Here is a 10,197-nt window from a genome sequence, read left to right on the forward strand (position 1 = left end):
TGGACAAGAATAGAAATAACAAACAGACACAAGTGGATTACATGTCTGAGGCCTTTATTCTACAGTGGACTAGTATCGGCTGAATATAAATATATATATATATATATATATATATATATATATATATATATATATATGTATATATATATATATATATATATATATATATATATGCGTGTTTGTGTATCTATATATACATATATGTACATACACACACATATATATACATATATATGCATATATATATATATATATATATATATATATATATATATATGTATATATATATATATATGCGTTCTGTATCTATATATTAATATATACATATATATATATATATATATGCGTGTGTGTGTATCTACATATACATATATGTACATACACACATATATATACCAATATATACTATACGTGTGTTTATATATACATATATATATATACATACACATATATATGTGTGCATCTATATATATATATATATATATATATATATATATATATATATATATATATATATATATATATATATATACAGTACACATATGTATAAACACACATATACCTACTAATACATAATGTATACGTTTTTATTTATTTATATATATATATATATATATATATATATATATATGTGTGTGTGTGTGTGTGTGTGTGTTTAAAACGTGTACATTATGTATTAGTAGGCATATGTGTGTTTATACATATGTGTACTGTATATACATATATATATATATATATATATATATATATATATATATATATATATATATACTACATAATGTTAAGCATATACGTTTACAGGTGTTCTACTAACGTTTGACCTCTTCCTACTTTTAGGTAGTAGGTTGGCTTTGGTACCAGCCACCCGTTGACAGTTACGGGGTCCTTTGACTGGGCATACAGTACTACATAGGGTCCTTCTCTCTGGTTACAGTTCGCTTTCACTTTGCCTACACATACACCGAATAGTCTGGACTATTCTTTACAGATTCTCCTATGGCCTCATACACCTGACGACACGAAGATTACCAAACAATCGTCTTCACCCAAGGATTTAACTAATGCAATGTAATTGCTCAGTGTCTAATTTCCTTTTGGTAATGGTAGAGGAGACTCTTTAGTTATGGTAAGCAGCTCTTCTAGGAGAAGGAAACTCCAAAATCAAATCTTTGTTCTCTAGTCTTGGGTAGTGCCATAGCCTCTGTACCATGGTCTTCCACTATATTGGGTTAGAGTTATCTTGCTTGAGGGTACAATCGGGCACGCTGTTCTATCTAGTTTTTCTTCCTCTTGTTTTAGTTTCTATAGGAAATCTTTATTTTAGTGTTACAGTTCTTAAAATATTTTATTTTTCCTTGTTTCCTTTCCTCACTGGGCTATTTTTCCTGTTGGAGCCCCTGGCCTTATAGTATCCTGCTTTTTCAATTAGGGTTGTAGGCTAGCAAATAATAATAATAATAATAATAATAATAATAATAATAATAATAATAATAATACCCGACGTTATTCGCGATACTTTATTTTAAATTTGCATTGCAATTGGCATCTTTAGTTGAGGATGAATTTTTATCCTCTAGAAATGTCGGCATCATCCATGAAGACTTCAAAGGTAACCACAAAATATATATTCTTTGTAGCTTGATATTCCTAAGTTTGCTATAGAATAAGCATGTTCCCTACATATGGACGTTTAAATTGAAATATATTATATGTGAAACGAGAAAAGATATCGTTTTTGTGCTTGCATATACAGTATACATATCCAGTCGTACGCACATGAACATATTTAAAAAGAAAACTTCCCCACATTTATATTTATATATATATATATATATATATATATATATATATATATATACATATATATATACACACACGCGTACACACACACACACGCACACACACACACACACACACACATATATATATATATATATATATATATATATATATATATATATATATATATATATATATATATATATATATATATATTCCATATGTATATGATTCTTCATTTTTCGACCTTACTAGTCCCCCTGTTTAGCAGGGTCGGGCTCTCGAGTAACCTGTCATCTTCAATTACTTGGACCTTTTTCGCCCAGACAACACTTTGCATATCCCTCCTCACCACATCTATCCATCTAATCAGCTGATGCCCCACAATCCAGTTCCCTATTACTGTCATATTCTTAGCTCTCTTGATTGATTCCACATCCTTCCTTCTTACTACATAGCTATGAGACCTCAAACGAGCTTCCCTAGCCTTATCTTTTATATTACATATACGAGACATTCTTATTATATTTTGATTCTGCCTCCTTTCCAGCAATTCACCTCATCATTCTCATCTCGGTACTGTCCAACAATCCCTTTTCTTTCCTCTAAATGCCCAAGTTTCTCCTCCACATAACAGTGTTGGCTTGATAACTGCCTTATAGATCTGATGACATTTTCTTGTCAACAATAACTTTAGTTATTTTTCTACATTTTTGCCAAGTTTCTTTCACTCTGCCTCATACCTGCTCTGTACCACCCTCCTCTACTGTTATTAATTCCAAGCATTAAACTCAGTGTTCTATTTAAGCACTGTACCATCTTATACTTGAACGTTTACTTCTTAATATTCTCCGCTACTACTAGCCATTAGCTCTGTCTTCCCAATGTTTGCCTTCAATCCTTTAGTTTCAGGGATTCATTTCCATGCTAAAACCCTTTCTTGCACTTCTTCTTCTGTATCTGTTATAATGACTGCATCATCAGTAAACATCAATTCCCACAGTTCTTCATTGTTCCTTAATGCTGATGTCAGAGTTACTATAACGACAAGGATCAGGAATAGACTCAGAGCAGATCTCTGGTGGAGGCCAACCTCTGTGGGAATGCCTCAGTTTCTCCCCGTTTTGTCTGTACAGTGGTTCTTGCCCCCTTACGCATCATCTTCGCTAACCTTACCAACTTCTCCGGTATTTCTCTCTTTTTCAAACATCAATTTATTAACATTTTTTATATCCTGCCATACACATTTTCAAGATCTATAAAACACATGTAAACTTTTCAATTTCCTTTTATATACTTCTCTTGAAATTGTCTAACTATAAAGATAGCATCGACTGTACTCTTTCCTTTCATAAACTCAAACTGCTGATCATGTATATCTATCAACTTCCTCGACCTTCCTTATGTTATTCTTTAGTTCTCTGTAGTTCCAGTCTAACATGCTCTCTTTTTGTTTAAATAACTCAGTCATCTATCTTCCTAGTCACTTGACCTTTCCCCTACATCCCAGGTCTTTTCCAATAGTGTGTGCACGCCATCTTTACCTTGATTTACCAATGTTTTAACCATTCCTATTATTTCCTCTGATTTTCATACAGCTTTATTTACTTTTCTTTTTCTTTTAGCACTCTCTCTCTCTCTCTCTCTCTCTCTCTCTCTCTCTCTCTCTCTCTCTCTCTCTCTCTCTCTCTCGCTGATGTTTGCTATAGCTCCTTTCAGTGGAAGAACTTTTTCCAGTTCTGCACACTCATTCCCGGTGTTTAATAGACGTGAAAAATAGTTTTACCATTTTCTCTTAACTTTCTCTTCCACACTTAAGATATTTCCATGTTCATCTTTACAAATTCCTACCTCTCCTGCATCCTGCCTGTCTTTTTTTCTCGCTTCTGCCATTCTGCAGAATATCTTTTTCTCATTCTAGTGTTCCCATCATCTCATACCACTCTCCCTTGGCTCCTCCCTTTGCATTCACTACTACTCTCTTTGTTTCACTCTTTATCCATCTATACTCCTCATTAATTTGGTAGTTGTTATCTTCTTCCCACCCTCTTCTGGCAATACACTTTTCCTTCACATCTGTTTGAACCTCTTGATTCCACCACCACGTTTCTTTTAACTGTTGCTGTTTACTACTTGTCCCCCCACAAACCTCTGCTGCTCCTGACGTCATAATCTCTTTCATAGCACTCCACATCTCTTCAGGTGATTCTGACGTTTCATTTGTATATCCTCTTCTTTGGCTCCCTCCACTTTATTTCTGAACTCTCGCCTTCTCCATGTTTCCCTTATTGTTTTCAACCTAAAATCTGCTACCACCAGCTTATGTTGAGCTACAACAAATTCATTTGGAATATCTTTATAATCTTAAATAATTTTCTTGTTTACTTTCCTTATCAAAATATAGTCAATTTGAGTCTCAGAGGATCCACTTTCAAGTTACCAGATAATCTTCCCTTTTCTCAAACTGTGTATTCAAGACTTCCAGTCGAATAGCTTCTGCTAATTCTAACAATCTTTCACTTTCCTGGTTTCTTCTTCCAAATCCCCTTCCTTCGTGTATTGCTTCAGTGCCATCAGAACTCTATCCTACATGGGAATTCATGTCCCCAGATAACACTCTTGGAACTATTTTTAAATATCCTTGTAATTTCTCTCTGAATTCCTCCTTCTCCCCTTCCCTAATGCTGAAATTGTATATATATATATATATATATATATATATATATATATATATATATATATATATATATATATATATATATATATATATATATATATATATACACATACATATATATGTGTGTGTCATTGTGTATGTATCTGTCTGTCTGTGTTTGTTTGCGTGTGAGCTTGTATAAATAGGTATCATAAATGTGACTGCTGATAGAGAAAAAGATATCTAGTTCTTCAGGTAGTTCCTTATACACCCAAAGAATTACTTTTCTTGCCACTCTAAACTGAAATAAACTAACCTCATTGCTTGTAAATATTATTCTGTATAAATTAAGTCAGTCCTGAAGCAGAATTCTGGAACTTTGTGACGTTGCCTCTAAGGTCACATAAGTGATGTTGATGCAACTGTTTTGGATTTGTAAGTCAGCCCTATACTAAGCTACGGCCTGTTTACTTGCAGGGGACCGTAAAATGAGACCAAGTTTGCCCAATTGTTTGCGTAATTAATTCACAGCTTTCTTTTTTTCATATATCCTATAGACATGACCTTTCTTATCAAAAGTGCTGGAATATTGGCAAAAAAAAAAATAGTTCCTATGTGCTCCCAGTTTTATACCAGTAACATACATAGGTCAAATTACAGAGTCAATCAAACTTGGATATCCAATGTGAAAATATATTTATATGAGCTTAAATAATGTGTGTTCAACGAATTTTACTTTTATTTCTGCCGCAAATATCAGATTTAGAGATACAGGGCCCCCCTTCATAATGGGGTTCCGCATAGGGAATTCGGGGTTTTTGGATGTGAGAATACAGAAAACTGGTAAAATAAGAGAAATTGTCTGACATAAGCACTCCAATCATCGTAATAAAAAACAGTTACTGTCATCAAATTCGAATAATGGTAATGAAACACGGTCAAAACACTGGATCTTTTGTTTGCCAGACTTCAGGACGTAAAGAAAACGTGACTTTCAATTCCATTTTCTATGGAGTAAATTCATTTGTAGCAGTCTTCGTCACAATATTATTATAAATACCTCGTTACTTATTAATTTATTGGTTTTTACTCAGACGTATGCTCGCTTTGCTCGCAATTAAACATTATCTCACTGCTCCTGTGTTCTAGCAGGCAGACTATGTTTCACTACACGCGTTAGCAGTGTGGGCTAGTATTTTGGTGTTACTTATCGATTATACAAACTTCATCGGCAAATATTTTGCGGAAGATTCGAGTAACTTTTTCGTATGAATCATCTAAAAGAATATGAAACATGAAAAAAGATAATATGCATATCCGAATTTGGTTGAAACTGTATTAATACCCATAGATCTATCAACTGCGACTATGCACATGCGTGTTTACATTTACATATACATACTTTTCTTACTTACATAAGTATATATATATATATATATATATATATATATATATATATATATATATATATATATATATATATATATATATATATATATATACAATTTCACAATTTTATGATTTCCCGATAAGGGCCAGATAGCAATAACAACACGAAAAAATATACATTCAGGGATCACAATATAATCATACACCTATTTGTTTTTATACATAAACATGAATGTAATTTAGATAACACATCTGACTGAAAGGGGATTGTTTTGTAACTAAGGGCATTTCAGGAAACGTATAACCTACTGTGAATGCAAGCTGCTAATTGTAAATAAACATATAACAACAATGATTTAAATTTTGATACACCAATTCTTCTATGATCGTGGCAAGGGCGTCTATGGCGTCAACATTTCGTCCCTGAATGCTGATGAAAATCGGTTGGCTCTTCAAACTCAAAGGAAGCGCTGGTGTTGACCCATTTGCGGAAGATGGAAGTTCGCTTTCCTTTGTATGTCGTCCTCCTTTCCTGAAACATTCATTTCCAAAAAGGCACAAAAGCCACAGAGCAGTCATCATCCTGGCAGTGCACACTGAGCCACGTGGTACTCTAAGGACAACAACAAATCATACTGAAGCTGCAGCAGCATATGTAGCGAGTAATTGCTAAAGAGGCATCCTAAACAGGATGCAGTGTGGGCACTGGGTGGGCAGTTGCTTTCCATTAGCCTACTTGCCGCTGCAGACGACAGGCAAGGTCTCCTCGTACAGGGCTACAGCGCGATGGATGAACTCGTACTGCTCGCCCGTCTGCACCATGCCGCCCCTGCAAAGAGAATGAAGTTATTCCAAGAATAAAGTGTCATTCTTATTTACCGACAATCTCTATCATTCAACAATAGGAAAATGTTACATGTCTGTGCTATAGAACAAAACAGTCCTGTGTCCGTACTGTGGCGGAAAAGATAATATGTAAATCGGAGCTCAGAGTAACCATATTTTCAATTATTAAACGGATTTTGATATTTTTCATATTTTTCTTTTTTCTTTCTAGGAAAAAAAAACGTCAAAACCAATGCCAGGAAAACAAAACATCAAAACCAATGCCAAGAAAAAAAAGTCAAAACTAATGCCAGGAAAAAAGACGTAAAAACCAATGCCAGGAAAAGAAACGTTGAAACCAATGCCAAGAAAAAAAAAAACGTCAGAACCAATGCCAGGAAAAGAAACGTCAAAACCAATGCCAAGAAAAAAAAAAACGTCAGAACCAATGCCAAGAAAAAAAAAGGTCAAAACCAATGCCAAGAAAAAAAAAACGTCAGAACCAATGCCAGGAAAAGAAACGTCAAAACCAATGCCAAGAAAAAAAAAAAACGTCAGAACCAATGCCAAGAAAAAAAAAGGTCAAAACCAATGCCAAGAAAAAAAAAACGTCAAAACCAATGCCAGGAAAAGAAACGTCAAAACCAATGCCAAGAAAAAAAAAAAACGTCAGAACCAATGCCAAGAAAAAAAAAGGTCAAAACCAATGCCAAGAAAAAAAAAACGTCAGAACCAATGCCAGGAAAAGAAACGTCAAAACCAATGCCAAGAAAAAAAAAAACGTCAGAACCAATGCCAAGAAAAAAAAAGGTCAAAACCAATGCCAAGAAAAAAAAAACATCAAAATCCAATGACAGAAAAAAAAAGTCAAAACCAATGCCAAGAAAAAAAACCCTCATAACCAATGCCAAGAAAAAAAAACGTCAGAACCAATCTCAGGAAAAAAAACGTCAAAACCAATCCCAGGATAAAAAAACGTCAAAACCAATGCCAAGAAAAAAAACGTCAAAACCAATGCCAGGAAAAAAAACGTCAAAACCAATGCCAAGAAAAAAAACGTCAAAACCAATGCCAGGAAAAAAAAAGTCAAAACCAATGCCAGGAGAAAAAAGACGTCAAAACCAATGCCAGGAAAAAAAAGTCAAAACCAATGCCAGGAAAAAAAACGTCAAAACCAATGCCAGGAAAAAAAACGTCAAAACCAATGCCAAGAACAAAAAACGTCAAAACCAATGCCAGGAAAAAAAACGTCAAAACCAATGCCAGGAAAAAAAAGTCAAAACTAATGCCAGGAAAAAAAACGTCAAAACCAATGACAGGAAAAAAAAGTCAAAACCAATGCCAAGAAAAAAAACGTCAAAACCAATGCCAGGAATAAAAAACGTCAAAACCATTACCAAGAAAATGAAAAACGTCAAAACCAATGCCAAGAAAAAAAACGTCAAAACCAATGCCAGGAAAAAAAAAGTCAAAACCAATGCCAGGAAAAAAAACGTCAACACCAATGCCAGGAGAAAAAAGACGTCAAAACCAATGCCAGGAAAAAAAACGTCAAAACCAATGCCAGGAGAAAAAAGACGTCAAAACCAATGCCAGGAAAAAAAACGTCAAAACCAATGCCAGGAAAAAAAAACCTCAAAACCAATGCCAGGAAAAAAAACGTCAAAACCAATGCCAGGAAAAAAAACGTCAACACCAATGCCACGAGAAAAAAAACGTCAAAACCAATGCCAGGAATAAAAAACGTCAAAACCATTACCAAGAAAATGAAAAACGTCAAAACCAATGCCAAGAAAAAAAACGTCAAAACCAATGCCAGGAAAAAAAAAGTCAAAACCAATGCCAGGAAAAAAAACGTCAACACCAATGCCAGGAGAAAAAAGACGTCAAAACCAATGCCAGGAAAAAAAACGTCAACACCAATGCCAGGAGAAAAAAGACGTCAAAACCAATGCCAGGAAAAAAAACGTCAAAACCAATGCCAGGAAAAAAAACCTCAAAACCAATGCCAGGAAAAAAAACCTCAAAACCAATGCCAGGAAAAAAAACGTCAACACCAATGCCACGAGAAAAAAAACGTCAAAACCAATGCCACGAGAAAAAAAACGTCAAAACCAATGCCAGGAAAAAAACGTCAAAACCAATGCCAGGAAAAAAAACGTCAAAACCAATGCCAAGAAAAAAAACATCAAAACCAATGCCAGGAAAAAAAACGTCAAAACCAATGCCAGGAAAAAAAAAGTCAAAACTAATGCCAGGAAAAAAAACGTCAAAACCAATGCCAGGAAAAAAAAAGTCAAAACCAATGCCAGGAAGAAAAAAACGTCAAAACCAATGCCAAGAACAAAAAACGTCAAAACCAATGCCAAGAAAAAAAACGTCAAAACCAATGCCAAGAACAAAAAACGTCAAAACCAATGCCAAGAAAAAAAACGTCAAAACCAATGCCAGGAAGAAAAAAACGTCTAAACCAATGCCAAGAAAAAAAAACGTCAAAACCAATGCCACGAGAAAAAAAACGTCAAAACCAATGCCAGGAAAAAAACGTCAAAACCAATGCCAGGAAAAAAAAACGTCAAAACCAATGCCAGGAAAAAAAACGTCAAAACCAATGCCAGGAAAAAAACGTCAAAACCAATGCCAGGAAAAAAACGTCAAAACCAATGCCAGGAAAAAAAACGTCAAAACCAATGCCAGGAAAAAAACGTCAAAACCAATGCCAGGAAAAAAACGTCAAAACCAATGCCAGGAAAAAAACGTCAAAACCAATGCCAGGAAAAAAAACGTCAAAACCAATGCCAGGAAAAAAACGTCAAAACCAATGCCAGGAAAAAAACGTCAAAACCAATGCCAGGAAAAAAAACGTCAAAACCAATGCCAGGAAAAAAACGTCAAAACCAATGCCAGGAAAAAAAACGTCAAAACCAATGCCAGGAAAAAAACGTCAAAACCAATGCCAGGAAAAAAACGTCAAAACCAATGCCAGGAAAAAACGTCAAAACCAATGCCAGGAAAAAAAACGTCAAAACCAATGCCAGGAAAAAAACGTCAAAACCAATGCCAGGAAAAAAACGTCAAAACCAATGCCAGGAAAAAAACGTCAAAACCAATGCCAGGAAAAAAACGTCAAAACCAATGCCAGGAAAAAAAACGTCAAAACCAATGCCAGGAAAAAAACGTCAAACCAATGCCAGGAAAAAAAACGTCAAAACCAATGCCAGGAAAAAAAACGTCAAAACCAATGCCAAGAAAAAAAAACATCAAAACCAATGCCAGGAAAAAAACGTCAAAACCAATGCCAAGAAAAAAAAAACGTCAAAACCTATGCCAGAAAAAAAAACGTCAAAACCAATGCCAGGAAAAAAAACGTCAAAACCAATGCCAGGAAAAAAAAGTCAAAACCAATGCCAGGAAAAAAAACATCAAAACCAATGCCAGGAAAAAAACGTCAAAACCAATGCCAGGAAAAAAAACATCAAAACCAATGCCAGGAAAAAAACGTCAAAACCAATGCCAGGAAAAAAAACGTCAAAACCAATGCCAAGAAA

At 34.5% G+C, this 10,197-nt stretch overlaps 1 protein-coding gene across 2 annotated transcripts in view; it reads right to left on the minus strand.

Annotated features, from left to right (window-relative positions):
* Positions 1-5,950: 5,950 nt before the first annotated feature.
* The window catches only part of LOC137640480 (receptor-type tyrosine-protein phosphatase kappa-like), a 165,536-nt gene continuing 161,289 nt past the window's right edge, over positions 5,951-10,197 (minus strand). For both annotated transcript variants that reach the window (XM_068373020.1, XM_068373019.1), the window contains exon 11: positions 5,951-6,653. In XM_068373020.1, the coding sequence (XP_068229121.1) occupies positions 6,557-6,653 (97 nt within the window). In that variant the 3' untranslated portion in view covers positions 5,951-6,556. The remainder of the gene's footprint in view (positions 6,654-10,197) is intronic.

The sequence above is a fragment of the Palaemon carinicauda genome, chromosome 5, assembly GCF_036898095.1.
Source record: "Palaemon carinicauda isolate YSFRI2023 chromosome 5, ASM3689809v2, whole genome shotgun sequence".
Taxonomy (NCBI): Eukaryota; Metazoa; Arthropoda; class Malacostraca; order Decapoda; family Palaemonidae; genus Palaemon; species Palaemon carinicauda.